General features: G+C 41.8%; 3 protein-coding genes across 9 annotated transcripts in view; 2 read left to right on the plus strand and 1 right to left on the minus strand.

Annotated features, from left to right (window-relative positions):
* mettl24 (methyltransferase like 24) overlaps positions 1-3,506 on the plus strand; it is a 42,258-nt gene extending 38,752 nt beyond the window's left edge. The window contains exon 6 of the mRNA XM_079371348.1: positions 1,484-3,506. Coding sequence (XP_079227474.1) covers positions 1,484-1,801 — 318 coding nt within the window. The 3' untranslated portion in view covers positions 1,802-3,506. The remainder of the gene's footprint in view (positions 1-1,483) is intronic.
* Positions 3,507-6,704: 3,198 nt separating this feature from the next.
* cdc40 (cell division cycle 40 homolog) lies at positions 6,705-23,628 on the minus strand. Of its 2 annotated transcripts, none has more exons than XM_079368504.1 (16): positions 23,546-23,628; positions 22,824-23,058; positions 22,238-22,324; positions 21,791-21,920; positions 21,607-21,693; positions 21,342-21,481; positions 20,979-21,075; positions 20,517-20,656; positions 19,399-19,473; positions 19,105-19,150; positions 16,609-16,710; positions 14,499-14,614; positions 13,200-13,333; positions 10,373-10,449; positions 8,110-8,254; positions 6,705-7,457 (listed from the first exon to the last, which is right to left on the minus strand). In XM_079368504.1, the coding sequence occupies exons 2-16, from the start codon at positions 23,013-23,015 to the stop codon at positions 7,280-7,282; spliced, it is 1,746 nt and encodes a 581-aa protein (XP_079224630.1). In that variant the 5' UTR covers positions 23,016-23,058; positions 23,546-23,628; the 3' UTR covers positions 6,705-7,279. The 2 variants fall into 2 exon arrangements, with proteins under 2 accessions (XP_079224630.1, XP_079224629.1); XM_079368503.1 differs by lacking the exon at positions 23,546-23,628 and adding an exon at positions 23,308-23,380.
* The window catches only part of wasf1 (WASP family member 1), a 56,136-nt gene continuing 53,122 nt past the window's right edge, over positions 23,620-26,633 (plus strand). For 2 of the 6 annotated variants that reach the window (XM_079368528.1, XM_079368531.1), the window contains exon 1: positions 23,718-24,084. The gene's annotated coding sequence lies outside the window, so the exon portion shown is untranslated. The other 4 variants (XM_079368527.1, XM_079368529.1, XM_079368530.1 and 1 more) reach the window with 4 other exon arrangements.

Here is a 26,633-nt window from a genome sequence, read left to right on the forward strand (position 1 = left end):
GAGACCATGTAGTCCATGTTTGATATGAAAAGAGCCTGTACCAGGAGGAGCTCTGGTATGCTGCTTTTCCTGGAGAAGCGTGCTCTGACAGGTACAGGGTCTGATCTTTCTGATAGTGTACATAGCATATCGACACAACCCAGAAATTGAGGCCACAAGAATCTTAAAAGGTTAGCTGGTCATCAATCGTGATGTCCTGGTTACAGGAAGACTTTGTGGGCTTCAATTTATCTGGTCCATGCTGAAAAAGAAAACACTTTACATCCGTCAGATAGAATGAAGCTGTACTACTACAGCTCCAGATAACACCCACTCTTGTCAGATGCACATAAACACAGTACGACAGATAGACTGAGACACACTTATCTCTAGATACCAAGGGAACAAATCACCTCTTGATGATGCCACATCATTTTCCATCACATATTTTTCCTATCCAATGTATGAACAGATCTTCTTTGGGAGTCTTTGAGCCCATGGGGAGAACAGAGGACAACATTTAGTCTCCTTCTCTAAGAGTCTTGTTCAGTTCCACTAATGAGGACTGGGAATTCAGTAGCCACACCAAAGGCATCCACTGGAGAGGCCACTGTTGTATCTGTGTTGAAATGTTGCCAAATGATGTTCTGGGTTTTCTTAGGGGGGTTTTCTTAAAGGGGACACAGTATTATAAAAATCTACTTTTACAATGTTTTTGAACATATGTTTGGGTAACCTGCTTTTATTGAGGTCTGCATAACAACAAATGCTCCGTTTAAAACTCGCTCTCCTTGTGAAGTCAAAATGGGTTTCTGGTGAAATATAATAATAATAATCCCTTCCCCTCCCCTGGTATCTCTACCCCCAGCCTAGAGAAAAACTTTTGCGCAGTTCAGTTTGCACCTTTTAGAAAAAGCTGAAGACCCAGCGATGGTCTCAATATTATTGATGATGATGATAATGACGATGGTTTTTGCTGTGCTATGCCTTTGTGCAATGCCTTTAAGCCCCTGTGTGTTCGATTGGAATTAAAGTTTGTTTCCAATTACTGACATCGTTTCCTTTTTTCTAGATCCTTGTTTGTGTTGAACTTACTCGCTTTGGATGAATTGTAGCAGTTCCACAATTTGTATTCTTGCTAGCGAAAGAGTGATGTCTACCAGGAAAACTCAGGGAGGGCTCATTGCAGTTTAAAGAGACACACACCAAAATGGAGCGCTCTGAGAGCTGCTTTAAAAAGGGTCACAAACCTCTTCTGGTGACCTATTCACGTTATATTTTGACAAAAGCACAGCACAGATGTTTCATTTAGACCACAGTGTTTGAAAAGGTGGAAAAGAAGTATAATATTTATTCTTAAATAACCTATCCTCAAATAACAAAGGCCAAATCCTTTGTCATCTTCAAATAGCTTTTGAGTATTAATGCTTAGTTGAGTCTCATTTTAAAGGAACTGTTCTGTTAGCTGAAGGAAAACATCCATTGATTGTCCTTTCTTTTCCAGGTAGATGTACTGAAGGCCGACATGGAGAGCGCAGAGTGGAAGATTTTGGAGAATCTGGTCCTGGAGGGAGTTCTGGACTCGGTGGGTCAGCTGTTGTTGGAGCTTCACCTGCACTGGGCGGGCTTCGAGGTGGGTGGCGATGATCCATCGGTGGTGCGGTACTGGTTCAGCCTACTGAAGGAGCTGGAACGCGCCAACTTCCGCCTCTTCCATGTGAACAGCGACCCTGCCAAACCTCACCTCTTCCTGCATAAAAATGTCTTAAACGCCAGCAGCGCTTACACACTGAGCTGGGTGAACACAGAGTTGATGCCTTGAAGGATGCCAGATTGGTAGAACTTTTTGGAACCCAAAGAGGAACTTCACTTGGCTGGGATTGCACACGTTAATGTAACACAGGAGGTTTAGGTCTGGCAAAAATGTCTCAAGGGACTGCTCTTATCCTACCTGACCTTTCTACAAAACTGAAATCCTCACTTCTACTTATCCTCCTCTGGCCTGTAATGACCTCAGAGACCAGAGCAATTGCCTCCAGGGACTCTGTGTTCTACCTCATAGCGACGGTGTTGTTGGCTGCAGGTCAGCCTCTGAGTCACTGTAAGCTCCCTATTATCGCGTTCCTATCTGAGCTCAACTGACAGCCAATCATTAGGCAACCTTTTACAAATAACAATGGCCTGCAGAGGCTAAGAGACGACAGCGTGCTCATTGGAACACAAATTGAAGGAAGCGGATACACAATGTAATCAAAAGGGGACGTAAATTATGCTGATGCATTCACAGTTGGAATACTTTTCTGGGAGGCCTGCACAGAAAGACAAAGAGAATGAGCAGGGGCAAAAAATCAACAATCGGCAAAAAATAATTTTTGGCAAAACTGTTTAGTGTCTGTCTTTGTATGAGTGTGTTGCTGTAATCGTAAAATAAATATTTAAATACTTCAGTTACAGTTTTATATGTGTGTGTGGTGTTCAAAAAACTACAACTAAGATGATATATAACTGTATATTAAGTGTTTGGTATAGACTCTAGTAGGGAAGTACAGATTAATCATGACTCATTCAGAGTCAGGGGATTTCTTCAGTAGCACTCGTTGACTGCAGGGATTCAAATCAGGTCTTCTTTGAAGACCTTTGAACCAAATCAACAAGACATGTTAGTTCAGATACAACAGCCAAAGTGGTCTAACTACATTTTGAGAGGACAAGGATGACACTTGTTGAGCGTTTGTAAAACATCCAGCACACTTCCATCATTAGGTAGGAACACCAGGACTTTCTGTCCTGGGTCGAAGGTTCTCGGCCTGGCTGACTTGTCATAACAGGACTTGCTGCTGCTGGGCGTCCGCCATGTGCGATTGGGCCAGCTCGTCCATATTCTCCAGTCGCTCTTTTATCTGGAAGACACAGAATACAACGTTAACAGATCCCACCCACCCCTTGCCTCCCTCCCAGATCTCTCTTAGACTGAACTTTATTGATCCTTTTGGGATGACTCCCTCAGGGAAATTTAGGTTCCAGCAGCATACACAATAAAATGTAGCAGGTAACAAAAAAAAGTAACGATTTAAAGAATAAGATCGAATAAATAATAATAAATTCTTGAATTTCCCTTGATCAAAAAAGTATCCATCTATCTATCTAAATAATACAACACTCTTCCGTTGGAAACAACATAAAAAATATACAAAAAATATGCATGGAAGAAGCAAAAAAAATATACAAAATATATATAGACAATAATTATTATTGCGATTATTGCACTTTGGTTGAGATTATTGCACATACAAGTGAAAATGTGTTATTGCACAGTGAGGGTAGAAGGAAAGACGCTCCTACTCCTACCCCTCTGTCCCATGTACTCTTGTCCTCACCCCAAGTGAGGAGTTGTAGAGCGTGATGGCATGATGGACAAAGGAGCTCTTAAGTCTGTAGGTCCTACACTTGGGAAGGAGCAGTCTTAACAGTGCAAATGGGCCCCAAACTTTATGTCCATACAAAAGAAGAGAAACTAGTGGAGGATTGTGGTACTTACCTACACGCAAAGAGGTAGAGCAGCCATTGATTCCAGTCTTTACCAGTGTTGTTTACAAACTTGGTCTGGTTAAAGTACTCAGTTAGCTTATCTGTTTAAGGATGATCTGGTGTGATCCTGAGTCTCCTGATACCAAGTAACTAGCACACCTGTTTCAGCAAAGTAGACAAAGTTAGTTATTATAATATTTCACAAAGGAAGCACATATTTGAAAAGACTTGTATGAAATAGAAGCAACTGATTTTGCCTTTGTGGATTTTAGTGGAAGGACTTCTTGATACAATAGCCTGTTATAACCACCATATAATGACTTCCTGTTTTGCGTCTCTCTACAGGACCAACTATGTCCACCCCAAGGCGCTAAAATGGGGTGACAATAATTGGTAGTGGTTAAAGTGGAGTCACTGCTAGCTGACGGCCCTCCTTCATGAGAGACTTACCAGCACGTTAAATCATTAAAACATACTGCTGGTTAAAAAAGAGGGTAAATCCCTTTTAAAGTCTATTTTTAAATTCAAACTACTTTTCCTATTTTTACATGAGTACATTTTTAAACTGGATTTTTTTTTTTTGTAGCGGCCCCTCGGATTTTTCATTGATGAAGTAGGCAGTGAGTTTCTTTTTATGGGTGTTGTTTAATTACAGGTAAAGTATACAGCTCCATCACATGAACACATTATACACCTGACACCGTGAAAACTGTGTTGTAGACAAAAATAAAAATACAAACTGTTCGCTATAACTTCACAAGTAATACACATATAAATCATATTCACATACTGCAATCATCACATCTCACACCTCGTTCTGCTTTTCGGTCGCTATACCTTTACAACGAGTTAGCCCTTCGATGATGCACGCACAAGCCTTGTGATGCCACTGAGAAGTTAGAGGCAGGAAGTTGACAAGCATAATAGAAAACATACGAAGAAGCAGCTTGGCTTTTCTTTTAGGGGTGGGACTTTAGCACGTTGATTACGACTAATTAATTACAAGAAAATAATTAAACAACAGTTTGCCTCATAAACAGCGCAGAATTGTTTGTCATTGCTCCACACTAGCTTCGTGCTAGCTCCGCCACAAGTACAAACAAGAAGCATTTGCAGCCTAAACTCGACCAATGACTGGCTTCAGGACCAAAATTAGTAATTCAATGTCTGATAAACGTAGAAATTCACTCGCTAAATTGGTTGCTGTAGAATGTAGACCACTATTAGTGGTAGAAGATAAGGGAATAGGAAATGTGCTAAAGATAGCAAGGTGTAATCCAACTTTCCAACTGCTGTGCAGAAAAACTAATTTCAAACAAGATCTAACATCTTTATGAAACTGAGAAGCAAGTAAAATTGCATGCATTGTATTCATTCATCCACTAAAATCCATTTAGATTGAAAAGTGTTGCTTTTTAGGGCAAATATTGTGATGCTCTTTAAATGTGATTCATTTCAATTAATCAATTGATTAAAAAGAAAAAATTAAATCAAGTCCCCCCCATCCCATTTTTTTTTATATCAACCTTTGGTACAGTCATCTGTTCATTTTCTTTTTGTCTTGTAGTTTTCACTCCTTATTCAGTCTGGTGAATAAATCAAAGAACAACTAACTACCTGAATCATTCACTACTGAATGGATTTTGGCTGACTGTCAAACTATGTATATTAAGCACGTAGGGAGGACTGTTACAATAGGCTTCACTTAAGCACATCAGTTATATTAATATATAATAATTCATTGCTCCAAGCTTAGGCTGTCTTCATCTCTTTCAGTCTTAATGTTTATACTGTACCTATTTACAATATTGTTAAAGCCCAGAGCAATATGATCATAACATTATTATAATAAGATGTGCAAGCTTGTCATCTAGTTAATTCTTCATTGTTTTGTATTGCTGTATGAAGGGCTTCCTGGACTTCACTCCACATGCATCTGCATCCTGCTCTCTCTCTCCCTCTCTTCCTGTCTCTGCCCTTTCAACCTCTTCATCTCTCTCTCCTGTCTCATCTGCTGAAATTTAATAAGTCTAGGTTTACTACTGAGTCATGATTACTATAATTTGACCTGATATTTGAATGCCATGTTTAGTTACATTATTACTTATCCATCCAAACATCCAAATATTATCGTTCATACCAACACTAACATGTCCCCTAAAACATTCTGATTAATGGCATGTCCTTTCATTTTTCAGCCTAGGCTACATTTAAAGTATAGGTTACACCTCAGCACAGGGGTCTCCAACAGGGAGCTCGGGTACTACAGGTAGCTTGTGGACATTGATGTTAATTTTCAGTAACATAGCTGACTATGTGTCACAATAAGAAGTGTAAAATATTCATGTTTTTTCATGGACCTTGATGTGAATTGAGGTTTTTGATTGGCCTATCGCAAATTCACAAAATTCAGCTGTTGCTGTGTAAATGTCAGCAATGGGATGCAAGTAACTCTTAGCCACTTTAAATGTGTTCAAAGTAGCTCTCAGGTGAAGATAGGTTGGAGAACCCTGGAGTATCTCTATTGTCCATCTGTTTCATCTGTAGGCTTGTTCACTGTTTCTCATTCTCTTAGAATACAGTTATCACCGTTCCTCCTCTTTGCCTGATGATCCTCTGCCTTTCTTGCTGCAACAAATGATAACTTGACGCATCATCTTAACATTACGTTGCATCTTTGCTCCGATTCATTTAATTGCCGTTCTAAAAACAGACCTGCAGTCACGTCGCGAAAAATGCCTAGGAGGAGATGACCAGTCACGTCGCGACCACGTTTATTTACGAGCTTACTGAAACAAAAAAATTATGGGGAAAATGCCGAGGGCACAACCCCCGTGTCTTCAATAGTGGCTACGGTCATGAGCAGGGGAAGACGGGTAAAAGAGATGTGATTGGCTTCAGGAAAAAAAAGGTAGACGACTGTGCTTCCCTGCAAGTCTAACTCTGTGATTGTATTTAAAGACAAAAAGGCCAACTTTTATAAATACATCAAAACCTCAACTGTGATGTCAGTAATAGAAATGCTCAGTGTGTTGCTTTGAAGAAGGCTGTGTGGGCAAGTGTATGAAAGAAAAAGAAAAATGAAGTTCAATTGTTACTTTTCAATACTGCAGGGAAATAAAGAAAACAATTGCGATCCACACAAAGAAGCAGCTGTCAATGTTCTGCTGGTGTTTAACAGACTCTACTTGTCTATATGCTGCTGTGAAAGAACTTTATCAAAAAATGTTTACTGAGGACGTCACATAAATACAACGACGACAACCTAAACAATAAAGATAAGAAATGAAATCATGCTTAACTTCATGTAATTTGCCAAATCGTTTGACGCAGTTTAATAAAAAGAGGAAACAAACAAAAAAAAACAAAAAAAATGCTGTTTGATTTCTAATTATGTTTTTGTTTTGAATCAAGGTTGACAGAAACAATGCTTAATTATCTAACAGGTAAAATGTACAGAATTCTTGTTTCTACAAAGGGATGTTCATACATTGGAAAATGAATTGTTTCTACAAAAGGCAAAAAAACACCACGGTTCTCCTCTCATATGCCTTCTTTGATATAAACAGTTTCTAAAAGTTTGTTTTGTGTTCATCTTTGTACACATAATACATGGGACATATGAAATCTTGCAATGGGATACCAAAATACACAATAGAAAATACAATAAGACTGGATACCAGTCCTGTGGCTTTCACTCAAAGTTTTCTTTGCGTCTGTACAAGGTGGACCAGATCAGCACACAGACACAAACAGGCAGAAGGACAAACATCTAGTCCCAGAGTTTGATCTGTCCGTCCCAACCACATGTGATGACCTTGGAGGTTTCGTGCGGATGCCACAGGGCGCTGATGCACACCTTATCGTGGGCCTTGATCCGGTGGTAAAGCTTGGTGGTCTTCCAATCCCAAATATTCAGCTTCCCGTCTGCATCTCCTGAAACCACGTAGCTAGAAAAGCAGAGAGAGAGAGGATGGAGAGATTAACACTTTGCTAAAAAAAAATTCTACCATCTCCGCTTCACCTGCCAAACGGTGGGAGTTGGAAATTTTGGATTTTTCAGTCAAGCCAGGAGTTGTTGGTTGCTATGGTGAAAGGCGGAAGTTAGGGCACCTGCTTGCAGACGTGGGAGGTGGTGAGAGAGAAGAGGGGAAAGAGCACATCTGAATGAGGTTTTTTTTTTCTAGCTAAAATTAGCATACTGGACTGTCCTAGTTAGAGCTCCACAGTGAGCTTATACACGAGTTAATACGAAGAGGCCGCTGTCGGCAGCTGTTCAGTAGCAGGAGGTGTCTCAGAGGACAGGAGGTGAACAGAGCATCATGTATTTAAAGATGTCAACTTCTACTTCCTCGCTGTGAACCCGTTATATCTCTTTTCTTTTTATTTACTGAACTCAAGGAATTTCTTGTTCAGGGAAACTGAAACTAGTGATCAGCTGCAAGACTCTAGTCATGCATGTCATGTCCCCCTCTCTCCGCTCTGTTGAATTCCGACCCTATCCACTCTCCTCTCTCTCAATTAAAATGCACAAAAACCTACAAAAAAAAAAAAAAAAAAAAAAAAAAAGATACCTTAAAATTACAAGAAGAAAAGGCTTACCTCATGTCAGGAGAGAAATCCACTTGGCAGGCATAGCCAGCGACCATGTGTCCTTTGAAGACTTTCTTCTTGTTGAGTCTGAAGCGATTTTGGGCTCCAAAGATCAGGATCTGGTTGTCCATGGACTGGCACGCGAGCCATTTCCCTTAGGACACAAACAGGCGAACAGAAATAAACTCACGGCTGATCACAAGAGGTGGAGCATTTGCACAGCGCGTTAACTAGAGCTGCGGCGATCTTTGAATCAGAGGGTGCTGGACACTATAAGCTTCTTGAGAAGCTAGCTGATAACCATTTATTGCAGCTAGCTCCTCCTTACGCATTCATTCATCGATATCTGAGATTATTCAATCATTGTTCTGCATCGCATTTTTTGCCAGGAAGTTCTGCTATTTTTGCTTTCCGCATGGAGGGAGATCCCACATGCAACCGAAACCCGCTGAACCACGATTTGTCACAATTACAAATTCAGTGTGATGGGAAACGAGGGGGCTTTATAATGCTAGAATATAAAGACATAGAGGGGGACAGGCAGCAGTTTGCGTTTGCGGTAATAAGTGAAAAAGCAAGCAGGTCTCAGCTTTAAAGGTTGCCACAACAAGTTCAAAAGTGCCAATTAGCCTGCTCGTTTGTCTCATTAGCGTGACTCGGAGCAGCTAAATGTCAAACACGAAGCCGCTTGTAGCTTGGATGTGATACAGTATCATAGCGCCTGCCAATAAAGTTCCGGTGGGCTAAAGCTGGCTTAGTAACAAGTCTGTTCTAGTTAGTATCAAGTAGAGTCAAATATCTTCAACAAAGAGGTACAGGGGTTTGAGAGAAATGCTTCAAGGACAGAGACTTGAATTCTTGTGCGGACTACAAAAAGAGTGTTTTATTTATTTATTCATTTTATCAGATCTATGTTGGAGAATACTTTTAGCCTCTGACAAGGCTTCAGCCTCAAAGTCACTCTGCTGTGATAAGAGGCTGCACTTCAGCGTCAAAGCATTACACGACTCAGTGCACATCTTGAAAGGAAACATGATGGAATTTATGAATGCGGTATGAGGAAAGAGATCTAATATCTGTGTGTGTGTGTGTGTGTTCTTACGCCCCCCCCCGCTCAAAAATCATAAATAAAAACTACTATAAGGCAAAAGGTGAAGGGGAATGGACACAACTTGTTCAATTTCTCCAGCATACTCAGACTCTGTCTATTTCATGAAAAGGGCGAGAGACAGAGAGAGAAAAGTGGAGCGGATGGAGTGTGCCAAGGGGGGTGTGTGTGTGTGTGTGTGTGTGTGTTGGTAGATGTTATTTAAGCGAGAGAGACTGCAGCGGTGTCACATTGAGCACACGCTCATTATTCACACACTAAGGAAACACAAACCGTCTTTAGACAAATAAGAACGCTGGGAACAGAGGAGTGTGGAGAGAAGATGGAGGGGAGGACTCAAAGAAAGCCCAGATAAAGGGAACAGAGGCGCGGAGGCTCGTAGGAGTTGAAGCTGATGGAGTGTGACGGGGAGTTTCTAAATTAAAACAGAACGCAACATTTGAAGAGGAAGAGCACCTGTTCAGTCTGGGATGATTTGCACTTTTTTTTTTTGCCAATGTGTCACTGGCCGTTACCACTGAACAAGTTTACAGCTCACTCCTGCATTAAGAACTCGCACATAATGCAGCAGTTATTATGTCTGGAAGCTGGACGCAGAGATGCATCCATACCTTGTATTCAATCCGTTTCACACTGGTTTCCGGTCGTTTGGGAAAACAAGATACAATCAAGACTTTGAGCAATGGGGCGAAAACAAACCTGAAATAGGCTTATCCCGTTTTCCCACCTATATTAATTAAGCTCAACATAATGAGATATGTGAATATGTCAAAGTGGGAAAATCCCAAGGTAACGTGATATCGAAGTAAAGATCTCAAGAAAACATCCGACATGTTCTCGTCATCACGGAAAAAATATAGTAAAGATAAGTTGAAGGTGCATGTCTGATTATTGTTTGCATTTTATATCTCTAATTCTTTCAGAGCGCTTCTGTGCAATGCCCATAGACAAGAAACGAGTAGTAATGTCCAGAGCACACAGGTAATACAGGAGAGCCTAATTCTGGTCCTGCTGACCGGCTGAGGTTAGTCAAGACCGTCTCTGATTCGATTGTGTGCAGTGACCCACCCTGGAGGTAAGAAGAACCGACATGGACCTGGATTGACCTTCTTTGAATGTGTGTTGGGTGTGAGTGTTTTTGTTCGCAATGATTGGACTGCTTACCGTTGGGAGAGAGCGTCACAGCTGGCATGGAGTGCATACTGGGCTCAGCGATGTACTTAAAGTCCACAGGGATGTCCCTGAGAGAGACAAAAAAAGAGCACAGCACCATGAGTACGCTCGAGAGGACGGGAGGAAAAACACAGACAGGCAAAAAGAGCTCAAAATAAAAAGTGTGATCACTACTTTGAGCATGTAACAAATGCTTGACATTAAGGAGGAAACGGCAGAGATTAAAAGTACAGACCAGGATCGTCTCTACGGCTACAGTGCAATCTAGAAAGGCGCTTCTGATGCTGCACCACCAACTGTACCCACATCCAATCATTTATTCATCACTTCTCGGCTCTTTCGCCCTGCCTCTCCATTCGCTCATGTTCTGCTATTACTTTCTGTTAAAGATGAGATCGGGACTTTATTTAAAGAGTGCAGCATGATGGTAAATGGAGTGCTCTTCAAAAGCTTTTTATTTCTCCTCGTTCGACCTCTCTAAGGCGCTTCACTCAACGTGTCGCATTCCCATCTTTTACACATACATTGGTACACGACAGGAGGTCGCACGCTATGGACACGCTGAAGTCGAAGGCATCAGGAGGCGCCACTGGTACCGTTTTTAAATGAACACTGTAGGGGTCTGGGAACAACAGGCGTTCTGATTGGTGGACGCCCTCTGGACCACATTAGATTATTCAAATTAAAAGCACCGTGTGTGTGCGTGTGTGTGCAACTACAAGGATGTTCTTTTTTTCCCCCTCAGCAAGTATCCAACCTGGAGGAATTTCAGCAGATTAACTAACATGAGGATAAGTGAAGCTTACTCTAATCATCCAAACTGACTTCAAAAAAAAAAAAAGAAAAAGAAAAAGAAAAAAAAAGAGCCCAACAATTAAATACACAACGTAGGAATGTAGAAGGTAGCATAGTGGTAGTAAAGGTAGTGCCAAAGAGCAACTGCTGTGATTGAGCTCGCAATTAAGGTCTCCGCCTTTGAAGAGACTCTGAAGAGTGAGGAGAGAAAAGGGAAGAAGAAGCCTGTGATCATCTGTAGAGCAGCGAAACACTCAGGAACAGAACATGAGTGATTGTTGTTCTTCAGTATTGATGGGGTAAAGAACAAAAGCAGCTTTTATTCATGTAATAGACTGAACATACTAAAACGCTGTAAGACTTGTCACATGATCTCGAGTTTCTCTGGAATAAGAGCAGCGGAGAGGTGACGTTTTCGTAATAAGCCGACATGAAGGAATGAAGTGAAGGAGGAAATGAGAGAGCGGCGTTGTTTGTTATTCGGAGCTGATGTGAGAAGAGGATTTTCAAAAACATAATTACTACTGACAGACGAGCAAATGAACTTTGGTTCATGAATTCTGCCTTGGTAGAGTTTACTTAAGAATTTGGGTTGGCAGCAGAGGGATTTTTGAAAAGGTCGGGAGCCACGATGACAGTCAAGTCTCGAGAAGCCCTCGGCACAAGAGAAGCTAAAATCAGAACTGAAAATAAACACGGGGACTTTGAGGACTTTGGATGACATTGTATTCCAACATTGTCCTTCACGCCGTCTCAGACATTTTTTTTTTCTCTTCATCTCTCTCTTTCCATCATCGTCCCAAAAGTCCCCCTCAGCCCACTGTCTTCGTCCCTCTCTGAACAATGCCTTTAAGATCGAGAGCTTATTCTCCTGGTTGACACATTTCGTTATCGATCGTAATCCTCCTCCGATGCTCGCGCCGACTCTCTGCTCCCTGATGATGAACCTCTCGCTACAGATAAAGTGGTCTCCCCTGGAAATGCTTGAATGTGTGTGAAAATGAGGATAGAATTTTAATTACGCCTCCTCCTCTGCTGCTGCAATTCCGGAGATACAAGGCTGTTCTGGTAGATTCCGGCTAATGCTGCTATGAAGCTGCTCTCACACGGGGTGGGGAGGAGTGGGTGGGGGGGTTAGCTAGAGCTGGGTGCCAGGTGGTATCCGTGGGAGAAATGGGGACAGTAAAGCCACTCTTTGGCCCCATGCTCAGATGGACTGTTCGCTCCCACGCTGCCCTAAAAAAACAAAAAAGTCACAGGGGAACAGTCGCACTCGAGTGTAGCAAGTAGACCCTTGGGAAACCTTCCTATGTCCCGATTTACTTTATTACATCTTTATACTCTGACTTCATTATACTCTGACTTCATTAGTAAGCAGAAGTCCCCCGCAGTGAACAACAAATATCTGTCGGTCACCACAGGTCCTTTGGTCTGCGGGCCTCTCTCGTTGGTCGTCAGAAAAAGACTCCAGCAGGACCATATTCAGTGTTTCGTTTTCTCCCAGATCAGCACACGGTAAGATGTGTTCTGTCCATCACAGCTGCTGTGCATTATTTCATTTGCGGGATCATTTCAGAATGCTCATTTATAAAAACAGACTATTAGCAACAGGGGACAGGGTTTGAAAGGGTTTACTGCTGGAGCTTTGTGAATGTACAATGTAAGCTCCAGGGAGGGGGAAAACAGATGCATGGAAAGCAGGCGGGGGCCAGGACTCAGAGCAGATCAGCAGCACAGCTGGAGGAGCTTTGTCTATGATAGGGATGTGTGGTTTGTTTATGTCCGCTCAGTCCCGATGGTTCATGGACTTGAGCATGTGTAGCTCTTTTCTACTCTTCTGACTAATCAAAGTGTTGTTTTTTTCACTACAGGTCACTGCTACCCATTCACACACTATGTAAAAAAAAGAAGAATTTTCTATTACTTAAAAACGTTGTGCCTTGCCTTATAAACAAAAGGGGAAAATAAATAAATGGTACTATTATATATCAAACCCTGTGTTGATACGTCAAACTGTACTTACCACTCCCAAACTCGCAGACTCTTGTCGTCTGATGTGCTGACAAAGCGACGGTTCTCATCCACAAAGGTGATGGTGTTGACGGCTCCCAGGTGGCGGTCGTACTCCTGAACCACCTCACTTGTCCTGATGTCCCACTAACAAAGAAAAAAAACACAAACACACAAAGGAGGTGAACACTTTTATCTGAGGCGAGCAGAAACATTAAAATAAAGGACACAACATACCCCCTCAAAACTTGTGTCATAGCACGTGTTTCCATACCCTTTAAAGTCCAAATGACCCCAGTGTGTTCACATCAGAGGGCGGTTAATAGCAGCGCTTTGCCATGATGTTGACAATCTGCATTCAGATTTTCAAAAACTTCCCAGCAGCATGTTGCATAATAACTTGAGATCAACTTTGAGGGAAAGAAACATCACTTTAGTTACTCCAGTTACTCGTGTGTCAGCGGTTGTGAAGCCCATGAAAAGTGTGCCTTGTTGTCTTTACTGAAATGAGCCGACTCATGAGCCTCATCGACATTTTTGGGGGAAACAATATTTGCACATTCAAATGTCAGCAAAGACAAACGACAAAGAACCAACTCAAGGCAACAACAGAAGAGGATACATCTCTGTCCAAACAGACTCTACATCCAATTCTATTTATGCCCTCTGCTTTTTGGGAAAAAAAAAAAAAAAAAAAATCTTAGCCTTGGGCCGCTCACAAGAAGAGCCATCTGTTGTTAAAAAAACAAAAAACAGATGAGGACTGCATGATTTAAAGCGAACCCTGATTATGTGCCAGACTCTGTGATCATGACTGCTGTTCATCTGGACTGTTAAGGGGGGGGCGAACGTTGTTCCCGCTTTTATGGAAGATGGGCACTGAGAGGGGAAATTAAACAAGAGCTACTTTAACGCAGTTACTTCACGGTTATGAATTGTGGAAAGGAAAATCGTTATGCCACAAATAAAACTCCATCAGCATGTTGCCGCTGCTAAAGTACAATTGTTCATCCTTGGAGGGGGAAAGAGCTAAGAACATGATCGTGGGATATCGTTGTTATAGATTTTTTTCTTCTTTTTTTAAAATCACAGATTCATGCTACCCAAGAGTAATGACTCGCTCTGGTCCTATCAGCTACTGAAGCTCGGAAAGGGAGAAAAAAAAAAGCACTAGTTGTGGAAGATGAGGAGAGAGAATTTCATGCTCCTGTGGGCACCGTTTGTATACACAGAAACTCTTTTGTGCGTGTGCTTGCTCAATTGGGAAAAAACACATGAGGTGGGATTGGATTGTTCGCAGCGCCGTCTTCACCTGAACAATCTTCTTATCCGACATGCCGGCCACGAATAGGTTCTGTTTGTCCTCGTCTGGGTTGAACTTGACGCAGTACGGCACCTTCCTGTTGGTGAAGGGGGTGATACATTTGCCTGTGAAGAGGAGGGAAACAGAAAGTGAGCGCCGCAGAATAGTCCTCAGAGGATTTTTAATCAAGGCACGATGAAGCCGTTTTGACAACAAAAAAAAACAAAACAAAAAAAAAAGGGACACAGACGGCAGCTTTCAGCGCTGTTTGTTCGCTGTGGCTGCAGGTAAGTCATCTGTAACAAAGAAAGTTTCCTTTTTGTGTTCGTTCAGACGAGGTGAACTGACGGCGGGGACGATGAACCAGCTGAGAGATCAGGAAATTAAACTGACAACACGAGGCGTATTAGATAAGAATGAACGCTGATGTTGTTCACTGATGTTTGTTTCTGCATTACATTCAGCGCTTTTCAACAGCTGGGACGAATGCAGACAGTGCGAGAATGATCCCTTACTTACAACATGGAGAGACACGCCTGCACAATATCGTCGTGACAATGTGTGCATTCGCAGCAGTCACATCTCAGGACATGCAACACGTAATTCTACAACTCTTTGCTGATTGTTAAAAAGGGAAACTCATCCAGATCCCCCCCCCTCATGATTTATCTACAAAAGTATGAAGTCTAGAACAACAGAATTTACTCTGATTCAGGTTATTCCAGGGCTCGCTAACCTTTTTTCATCAAAAGTCATTTTTGCTGGCAGCAAATGATTGTGATCATTCGAATCATTTGATGAAAATGGTTTTTTTTTTTCATAGTGCAGGGGAGGGGAATATCGCAATGTCCGTTTTTAGCAACATCATGCAGCCTTGGTTTAAATATTTACTTGTCGAAACCATAACACCTTCAGTACGTTGCTTATTTCATCGGACTAGTCGTCACTATGTTGTAAATGTACTCTCTAATATGGCTGTTTAGGTGGAGTGTGAACAAGAGGGGGGATATAACTCTTTTCTGCCCCCTGCTGGTTTGGCAGTCCCTGGGTGAGAGGGGTAGAAACAGAGAACCCTCCACTTTACAAACACACATCCCGATTCACTGTCCAAAGATATGACAGACATCATACTAGTCCTGTGACGCGTTGAGCCTCGCCACTTCTTATTGTCACATAGAGCTACCAGACAAGTAAAACAAAGTGTGACTCCAGTTCTTGTAAATTTAAAAAAAAAAAAAAAGAAGGGGGAAAACCTAATAGGAGATAAAGAAATGATTTTCTGAAACTGGAGACAAGAGCTCCACAGCAGATTGTCTCTGAGAGCTCAACAAGATCAAATACGACAGAGACTCCACACTGACAGTTAGAGAGACTGTTGTGAATCATATCATTCAGAGATCACTCTTCTGGTACGCTCACGTTGCAGTGTCACTTGTCCTTGGCTTCCTCTTTGAAAGTGGCCTCATCAGTTCGTTGTCTCACACAATATGAGATCAATTCTGACAGTATAGGACTTTGTATAATATAGGAGTGTGTGACTGGATGCATGCTCATCAGAGCCCGACTGATCCTTTTAATTTTGGCTGATATCAACATGAGATCAAAGGAGCCTTCAATTTGTAAAAGGGGGAGACCTGTGCAAAAAGCCTGGGAACCACTGACTGGTCATTTTCAAATGTTGATTGCTGCTGGAGACTTTCTTTTTGACAGATGCTGGAAGAAGAAATGTCAAACACTTCTACTTGACCCCCCCCCCCAAAAAAAATCCATAAATACAGGTAAAGTATTCATTTAAGCTCACAGCCCTTATAGAAGCAAAGAATTCATGATTTACTGAACTGATCTTTGACCTTCTATCTACACGGATGCTTGGACGCTCAGCAGAGAAACGTTTGATTGAAAGTCGAGTTCCTCCGCTGTCACACAGGATCAAGGTCTAGTAATACTAGAGTATTGAGTTTTCATCTGATGTAACACACTCTCAGCGAGACATGAATAGAGATGTTCTGTATAAGCGACATGTTCACGTGGAGTACATCTCACTTGATTCAGTCGTTTTGAAGAAGCACAGCGAGGGAGGCTGTGAATAGGAAAGAGACATCAGAGTGGTGGAGCATACCTGTCTCAGTGTCCCACAGTTTGAGGTAGCGGTCGTAGGCAGCGCTGAGGAACTGCGTCCCCGTGTTGTTGAAGCAAATGTCTCGCACTGCTTTGCTGTGGCCTGAAGTCGGAGACAGATGAAGACAAATAAGCGTGTCAACCTCCCTGCTGCTTAACTTTGATAAGACAATTCATGAGAGGCACAAAGATCAGGATTGTGCGGGAAAGGCGAATTGGGCAGAGGGACAAAAAGGGAGACTGAATATTTTAAATGAGCTTGAAGTTGAAAAAAAAAAAAAATGTAAACCCTCCATCTGTCCATTCAACTATTCTTTATCTGTGCAGCCCTTTGGTTTGTTTTCACCTCGTTCAATGTCGGTGATGCGAGCTCCCCGTTGGTCTTGGCATACGCAGGCACTTCCCTTGTTAGAACTGTTTTTTTTTCCTTCTATTTTTTATCTGGGCTACACTGTTTCCACGGCGATATCAGAGCCCATTGAGTCTAAGTGCCTGTCTGCCTGCTCGCTTGCTCTTAACCTGACTTGCTGTCAAGCCAAGGCCGCCACTGGAGAAAGCTGTGACAGTGCTTGTATGTGCACATTAAATATGCAACGCAAAGATGCATTTACATATAGACAGAGATTAATCCTAATTAGTGTAAAGTTCCTAACGGCTCTTTAATTTCTTGAGAAGTCATTTAAACGGGCTCCATGCACGATGACTGGATACATGAAGCGTAAAACTACACCGGCCTCACTGAGGAGACTCTGCATGTATCTGCTCTTTATCAACACGTGCAACATAATCAATGTGTTTGCATCATATCCCTGCAGAATCTGAAATGGTTTTTTTTCTTCAATAAATTATTAATCTATATAAAACAGAGGGTAGCTGATAGCTTGCTTGCTAGCTTATCCAACAACATGGTGTGAAACCCTGCCTATTATACCCATACCGCCGCATGGTTAAATGTACGCATGCCGAATGTCAAACCATTGCTTGTTCACTTTATTTTTGAAAAACTCTTAATTACTGTGAAAACGTCTGACTTTTGCAATGCTATAAAAAAGAAATAGAGATTAATATTGCTTAATATTTGCTTACCTGGTTGTTTACTTCACTCATCATGTGACACATTTACCTGTTTGGTGATTGCCCTGCTAACTTGGAGACAGTTGTTGAGTTTGCAGTTCGTATTAAAGCCAGGATTTTCTATCTTATTATCAAATGTGTCTTTTTTTTACTTTAAACTGTTTTCTTTCAACAATTCTTCTTCTTTACGTCTTTGCTGTGCTCAAGTTTAGTTTGGACCCAAGTCCAGTAGTAGCCTGTCCTTCGTAGAGGCAGGGTGGAGTTCAATTAAAGGGGACATGTTATGAAAAGTCCACTTTAAAAGTGTTTCAAAGAAACATGCTCTGTTTGAAATGTGCTCTCCTTGTGACATCACAAGTGGGATTCTAGTAAGAGAAAAAAATCCCCCTACATCCCCTGATATTTCCGCCCATGAACTCCACCTCCAGCCTACAGCAAAACTTTTATGCAAGTCCACAAGGAGGGATGTCTGCTGGGAGAACTAAGGGGGGCTCATTGCATTTAAAGAGACGTACACACCAAAATGGAGCGTTCTGAGAGAGCTGGTTTTTACAGGTCAAAAAATCTCCTCTGGTGATTGATGTTATATTTTGACACAACATGGATGTTTATCCAATAATACGTTCTCTTTAAAGTCAGAGTTATTCATTGAATTTTCACAGAGACATAAACATTTGAAAAGATGTACTCTATTTTTAGTATATCTTCAATTAAAAACCATCTAGATTAAAACAAAGTAAATAATGTATCTTTCTATTGATGAAAACGAATGAGGCATAAGACAGCAGCTTTCAACAAAGTTAAAACCGAACATGCTGTATACATGCAACAGTCTGATGATGAAAATAATAAAATGCAATCATTTGCAGCTCTGCTTTTTCTCAGACTCACTTGGCCACTCACTCTGTGTCATTTTCTTCACTCCTTAACTGTGTTCTCTCTTACTGCATGTCAACCCCTGTGTGTGTCTGTGCCCCCCCCCCCTGCCCCTCAGCTGCTGAATAATGTATATTCTCTGAAGGAGCTGACAAGCAGAACCGCAGCTGCAAACAATCTCTATTCAGACAGTGAGCTGCCTCTGGGAAAACTGACCTGCACTCATTAGCCTAAACCACCCCAGACCCAATCTGTTTACCCCAAAATAATAATAAAAAAAAATACACACACAGCACACGTCCTGTCCGCGGTCAGCAGACGTGTCATTAGTGTCACAGTAATGCTGAGCTCACAGTCTGTCACCGCCCTGTATTTCCCCACAACGCTCCGTGCATTTCTGACCTCGGACATATTTCATGTCAGCATGTTTGCTGATGATCTGTTGTTGTTTGTGAGTGTCATACTTCAGTGGTGAGGATCCTAAAACCATGTTTCTATTCCATAGAATGAATGAACTTCAACCATATCCACATTTTAGATAACTTACCAATGAATGTCCGTATACATCTCCTCTCGTTGTACACCTCCCACAGCTGTGGAGAGAATGACGTTACACTTTAAGTGAACACAGATTCTTGACGCTGAAGCCTAAAACCACAAGTGTTTATGCAACCACAAACTAAGGGTCTGTATGATAGCAAGAGCCATAAGGCCGGTTAAATACAAAGATGAAGCTCTTTGCCGTGCAGTTCAGTCTTGATCACACACAAAAAAAAAGTCTGATAAACATGCATCTGTATTATCATCGGTGTTTATGAGGACAGTAACACTTTTTTTTTACCTTGATCTTGCAGTCCATGGAGCTGGAGAGCAGAAGATGACCAGATTTGGGAAACAGTCGTATGGCACTGACACCCTGAGAAACACACAGAGGGGAGAAACGGATGTTTGTCTCACAATATTTCTCTTGCAATCCAAGCTTGATTCAAAGACAACGGGACTCAGTGGAAGACATTTGGATCAAGCTTTGAACGTTTTGACCTGTTCTTATTGAATTAAAAAATTATTTTTTTGCCTCATTGATTGAGAGAGCGAGGGAGAGCGTGCACTCAAGAGTGCATGCGCGCTCAAGAGTGCATGCGCGCTCAAGAGTGCATGCGCGCTCAAGAGTGCATGCGCGCTCAAGGACCTTGTTCCATGGATCTTGCGAGGACGGCCCACTCTGTCCAGAGAGGGCGCCAAAATCAAATTCAAACGGATCAGAGAGACGAGAGCGTAGACTCAGAAAATAAAAGGTGTGTGCAATCATGATCGTTAGCCTGTGATTCCCGCCCCTATGAACCATACTGTGAACAGGAGTGATAGAGAGTATGTGCTAATCATGCTGGGACTCAAATAGCTACAGAAGCTTTGATTGCTTCAAACTTTCTCAATAAAAACTCGCAAACATCGGTGACACAGGGTGGGCCATCCTCTATCTATTATCTCGACATCAGCGCTTCCACGTACTCATTATCTCTTCATACCTCTTTGTATTTCAAATGACACTCCCGAGGCTGCAACTTCCTGCACAAAGCGGATAGAGCCAATTTAAAACCTGAGTGATTCCTCCCTCCCTGAAGCCCCACTGGCAGATCAGATCTTTCTCAGAATAATCTCAGAGTTCGCCATTATATTGGAATTATAGAGACGGTGTTCTGAAGGAGATTGAATAAATGTGGATACGTCTGTGACAAGTGCCTCTTTCTGTCAATGTTATCATTTAATGCTAAAGTGCCCTGGAGGTTATTTTTTTTGCCGCCTGCTGCGAAAAAATTTAACAAGAACTGCAAACTGAGATTTACTCGACATAATGCATTTAGGAGTTATTTTAAATGGGTAATTTGTACTTTCTTAACTGATACCCACAGGGACGATTTATGTCGAAGTGCAAAGAAAAGAACCTTTTATCTCACGCACCTTGGTGTGTCCAGACCAGACGTGAATCTGTTTTTTAGGCAGGTAACATTTATCTGGAGCGTCAGAAGAACGCAGGTTGATGCCCACGTCTTGTGGGACGTGGAGGTAGGACCTGCCCTGGTAATCGTACATGTCTTTAACTGAGGGGGAGAGAGAGAGAGAGAAATACATCATTAAAAGGAACTTCTCGCAGCATTTGAACAAAGTAGACTGGATTATACGATGTAAACAGCCCATTTTCCCCCAAAAGACTTTATCCTGAACTCGCGAGGGTCACTGAAACATGAGTCGAAGCCCAGCGTGATAAATTGGACAAAAAGTCCTAAAATTCATTTTTAAAATCAAGGTTGGAGTCAGACATCAATCCAGAACTAACTATCACCTTTTCTTTTCAAACGCAGAAAAGGTGAAACTAAACACCCAAAAGAAATCAGTTTATGATTATAAAAGTCTTCACTGTACCGTGCAGAATGGTCTTCTCCTCTCCAGGAGCCTCCTCCTCGTTCTTTCCTTTCTTCTGCCTTTTGGCCGTGATCTCGTCCAGCTCTTTCTGCTCATCCTGGATAATTACATGAATCACAAGCCGGCTCATAAAAGAACAAAACAGATTTGTCCTCTGAGAACTTTGTTGAGCAAACAAAGCAACCGCTTTCTCTCAATTCATGCCTTTTTGCAAAGATTGATAACTCCGGCATGACATTTGTGTCTGATCTAAGAAAAGCACATTAGACCACTGGATTTTTTTGGGGATTATCACTTGTGCAAGATTTTGATGAATGATGCGTAGAGGCACAAACATCAATAAATGAAAGCCCTGAAGGTTACCTCTGATGGTTTGGCCACGTCTTTCTCGTCTGCATATTTGGCCCATGGTCCCAGGAAGTTGTCAATCTCTTCTGCATCTCCGCCTTTGACCTTTTTCCTTTTCTCTGTCTTCTTAGCTCCGCTCTCAAACACTGTTAACCCTGGGGGAAGACAAGACGTTAACATTCTGAATCTTAATGAAATTTTTTTTAATGTACATGTAAGTAAATATATGACGTCTGATTTACAGACAAACCCATTGAAACAAGATCTCATCAATGATTACCTTTATTTTTCTCTGCTTCCTCCACTGCACCAATGTAGCTATTGGTTGTTACCTGGTGTGTGTCAACAGAAGGATCTAAAGCGTAACCTGTAAGGAGAGTGATACAGAAAGGTCGTTAAAATACAATGAGGTTAAGTATATCTACCACATGGTTTAAACCACCGGAGGCCACAGAGCAGCTTACCAAAGGTGGAGAAGGTTCTTCTTTGCTGTTCAAACATGAAGTCATTGAGATGAGCTGGTTCTGCATAGCCAGATAACATGTTCCTGGGAGCCGCCATCTGCTGCGATTTGAATGGGTTAACTGGCCCAAACTATAAGAAAGCAACACAGAGAGATTTAAAAACCCATGTCCAAGTTTTTGATTTACACATCATTGAAGTCTAATCTAAATAGTGTTTTATTCCTTTCTCCAAATGATGATGTGGTGCTTACTCTATGTGTAGTTGATCATCTAATTGTAAAATAACACAGAATTTGACAATATGGCATAACATATGGATTGTGTGGATGGATGGCGTTAATATAACTCATAACATGTTTGGCCGTAGCCCAGTTATCTTCTTGGCTCAAAAATGCTCTTTGTTGAATTATTCAGCTCAAGGCTACAAACAATAATTCAGAAACGTACCTCTGGTGCAAACATGGTTTCAAACGTGGGATTAAAAGAGACCTCCTTCAAAAAAGGGTCCAGGTGTGTGCCAGTCTCAACAGCCTCCTAACATGAAGACATATAGTAAAAAGCAATGCATTAAAGATCTGTTTTATTTACATTTTAATTATACCATAAAGACAAAGACTTTATATAGGTAAAAAGAAAAACGTTAAAAAAAAATACACAATACCGGGGTCAGTTTTGTGACCAGTGTTGAATAGAAAAATCACAGCCACAGGTAATAGAAACAGTGTTATTTTGGTAAACGAAACGCTTGTCATTCATGGTTACTAGGACTTAATGTTGAACGAACATAATTCTTAATATAATAATACTTAAACCATGCTCCTCGTCACTCGGTGTTTCCCGCTTACAATGGCACAAGTAAACTAAGGTAAAACAAACGATTGTTAGCGCTATACAATAATAATAATAATAGTCAATAAGTATTACTATGCATTAAAAAGTGGCCTCTGTTTATCATAAAGTCTTAATCGGAAAAGAGTTTCTAACTTACTTACGCATTGCGTCGGGCTAACGTAAGTTAGCTAAGTTAGCTTACCTTAACAGCAACCTCGGGGGCAGAATTAAGAAGAGCCACAGACATCGTTTGTCCAGACTGTAAGGGTTTAAGATGAGCCGTTTCGTCCGGATTTGCCGGGTCCACTTTCGTTAAACTCGTTTTAGATTCCGAGTCGCTTTCTGGATCGGAATCGCTACCGTAAGAAGCGAGGGAAGCTATGGCAGCAGACATCTTGGATGTTGTGTATTCAACGGAAGCCGGAGGGCGGTACTTCCTGTGTGAGTGAACAGAAAGACGAACTAAAAATAAAAATGAACACATCGATATAATAATGTATTAGGGTACTGTATAAAATGACAGAAAGATGTCGTGCAAACCACACGTAATGTCTCATGTTAAACATTTTTTTGCAGATAATCTACTAAAACACTTTTTTGACAAAAATGTGAAACATATTGTTCTTGTTCTGTTTTTAATCACTTTCTGATAAGTGAAAAATCTTTGAAATGCAAATAAACGAAACCTTTGAAGTTGATTTTGTAAAATTCCTGAACTGGAATTTTTTTTCTTAAATTTCAGTGACATACAAAAGAATAGTTGAGAAACAAAATTAAGGGGAAAAAAATAGCATATGAACTGAAAAAATGTAAACATGTAAAATTGTTGTTGCATCCGTTTATCATATGGAAGGATCAATTCATGGCGCAGGAGGTCTTCTTATTGAGTAAACATATGAGAGTTAAATAAATTGACGTCCTCACCTGAGTCGATTGGACACACCGACTGATTGGACAGCCCGACCTGACGGTCAGAGACATCTAGCCAATACCGCTGTTGTGGGCGCGCGCGTTATCCGCGAGCCTCCCTTGAGCGCAGCAGCAGTGCATGGACCTCTTTCTCGCGCCCCAACAATAGAGTGGTAAGTACCATTATCCCTGATAACAGGGGAGGTTTCTTGAGAATAACAGTCAGTGACTGTCGTTTTTTAAAGAAAGCTCTTCTTTCTTGCTGACGCGGCAAACTATCAGATATATAGGTTTTGTTTTTGATCTGTTGTTATCATCTTCGAAGCCGGGTTAAACACCAGATTCACCTCTATCCACGCTGAGATCCCCTTTAGGGAAAAAGGGTGCCTGGATCCTTCTCCTCCTCCGCCGCCTCCTCCAGCAGTCCATTTGATATCAGAGACAGGACAATCATGGATCCGACCCGGGGATTTAAATTTACGGACACGGTGGCAAGCTGTGCTGTTCAGTGAGGATGAGAGGAAAATAAAGGGGACTATTTTCAAACGTATCAGGTAATTTCTGAACACTGCGCCGATGTCACGTTTTTAAAACTTTAAAAATGAGACTTTACACACGTTACGTGAACGTCATTTCATCTTGAAAGCATAAAACCATCATGTAACTAGAGACTTGATTTATATTACAGCGTCTGGTTGTAACATTAGGGGAGCTGCACGACTCATAACGGTGTTGGTAATTTAACACTGTATGACCATCACTGACTCTCACATTGACCCTGTGCACAGGTGACAAGATGCGGCAATAAATTATAATATTAAAAATCTAAAAGGGATGTGTAAGCACTACCAGTTCGGTGAGAAATGAATACATTGAAGACAGATGTGTAACGGGACTGCTTGTGAGGTGATCAATTGCAAAGACTCACATCTGCACCAGCTGCCACAGCAGCGACTTCAAGACATTTTCAGTCCAAGGAATATCATGCTGGTGAGAAACGGGGAGGAGGGAGCTAATATTTGCAAAACGACACAATTTGACTGGAAAAAAAAAAAAAAGAACGCCAAACATCTCAGTTTTGAAGTTTTCTTCACAGTTGTAAGGTAGCTGAAGAGTTTGGTTGTGCTACAGTAGGATCAGAGAAACCGCAAACATCAGCACGACGTGATTTAATTTAGAGAGAGAGAGAGGGACTGAGAGAGAGAGAGAGAGAGGGACTGAGAGAGAGAGAGAGAGAGGGGCTGAGGTCTATTCCAGCCAGCTCGGTTTGCAGTCATGGGGGATGGTAGCCTTCAGCCTAGTGAAAATCATGCTTTGTGAAATTCGAAACCTTCTTTGTACTACTTCAAGTACAGCAAGAAAAGTGGGCATGATGAGGCACAGTGTCTTTTTTTTTTTTTTTTTATCACTGCAGCTTTGTGGTGCCAGCCTCAAGATGTTTGTTGCATTGCAAGGTGCCAGCTTGTGTAGTGCTGTACGGTTTAGGGCTCACATTAAACTGACCACATGGTTTCATATAGGGTACAGTCTGAGGATGCTGCAGGAATCCCCCCTCCCTCCCCTCCCCTCCCCTCCCCTTTTTGTTTACAGTAGAGCAAGCAACATGTTTCATAACTCCCCCTTTGAAAAAAAGTTGGGAAGTATCAGAGCAGCCTGTAGTGGAGATTTGCATGAAGAGCTGTGGTGATGAATGACACGTCAGCTGCAGAGACAGTGATAGGAGTCTGTGTTCGCTGCTTCTGACATCAGATTACTGCATGCAGCCTTCATGCATTCAAACAACAATCAGACTTGATATGGCAGAACAGTGGTCACAAAGAGGGATCAAGTTTGCAGGAGATAACGCGGCTGCATGTGATCGCGTCTTTTTTGACTCACGGGTTCACTTTTTAATGACGTTAGAGAAGCGCTCTCTCCAGATTGGCTCAGATCAGCTCTTTATTATTCTGGAGTATAGACTTCATGACGGACATAAAGAAACACATAGGACTGATGTGTTGAAGAAACTGAGCAACACAACCACATACAATGACATGAATGGCAAGGCATTTTATTTATATGGCACATTTCAACAACAAGGCAACTCAAAGTGCTCGACACAAGACATCCAAAGCATCATGACAGAGGGAAGAAAAGAAACGTTAAAATAGGGAAAAAAAAATCGATTTGATTAGAAGTCGCGCTAGATTCTTGATTTCAATCAAGAAAATGTTGATGTAAAATGTGTTACATGTTTACATATTAACATGTTTCTGTGTGAGAGCGCAGCTATATATGACTTCATGAGCCAAATAGTCAGAGTGCCTGTGCAGCTGTTACATTTATCATCCTGCAACAGCGGCTTCCAAAATATCACATGACTGAGTGGAGGCTATAGGCCGACTTCCTCTACTGCTCAGACTTCTGTCCCATATGTGCTCTTCATGTGTCCGTATGGTTATTTGGCTGTAAGACACAAATCCAGGGTCTTTTTCCGGGAAAAAAATAACATTTGCAGATACTTTGCTCTGCTCTGATTGGACGTTTTCTTTGGTCCCACACCAGCGCTCGGGTTCTGTTTTGAGGTGAGTTTGTTTTCCTCCTGGGCTTCATATGTGCTGTCTTTGAGCCGAGCGGGAAAACATTCAGCAGGAGCACGCAGCTGTATCTGCGTGATCTGCCCTGTTTGATATGTGAATAGTAATAATAGCACAAGGTTTTCCCAACAGACGGCCGAACCTACAGGTGAAATCCCAGAATAGAACAAAACATATAGCTGTGTTTTTCACCTCGTCGTTGTTGTTGAACTCTTCTGCTGTGAGGGATGACATTCCTGCGCAGTTTGCACTTCTCATGTTTTTCCTCTGCGTCTCCGAGGCCCCTCATGATAGAAGAGCATTGGCATGCCTCCTGCGGGGGCTTTTGGACCTCTCTTTTATTTGTTGACATGGCTCTGATCCTCTGCCAGTCTGTGGTTTTCTCATACTAGAAAGAAGAATATCTCTCTCTTTTCTTCTTCTTCTTCTCCACAGAGGTGGTAAAGGGGGTGACAGGAGGACACGCAGAATCACACAGGGTGTAATAAAAGGGCGTGTATGGAGAGAGTGAGTGATGGCTGCCTGGC

This window comes from Symphodus melops, assembly GCF_947650265.1.
Source record: "Symphodus melops genome assembly, chromosome: 1".
NCBI lineage: Eukaryota > Metazoa > Chordata > Actinopteri > Labriformes > Labridae > Symphodus > Symphodus melops.

What these genes read in the sequence shown, in the direction of transcription:
- cdc40 (XM_079368503.1), bottom strand. Translation starts at nt 23,369, where the DNA reads ATGTCACTGAAATTTAAGAAAAAAAATTCCAGTTCAGGAATTTTACAA. An exon ending in GGAAGCAGAGAAAAATAAAG is followed by an intron (nt 21,482 to 21,606) that starts GTAATCATTGAT and finishes GTCTTCCCCCAG; the next exon opens with GGTTAACAGTGTTTGAGAGC. An exon ending in AGTCTGCGAGTTTGGGAGTG is followed by an intron (nt 10,450 to 13,199) that starts GTAAGTACAGTT and finishes TGTCTCTCTCAG; the next exon opens with GGACATCCCTGTGGACTTTA.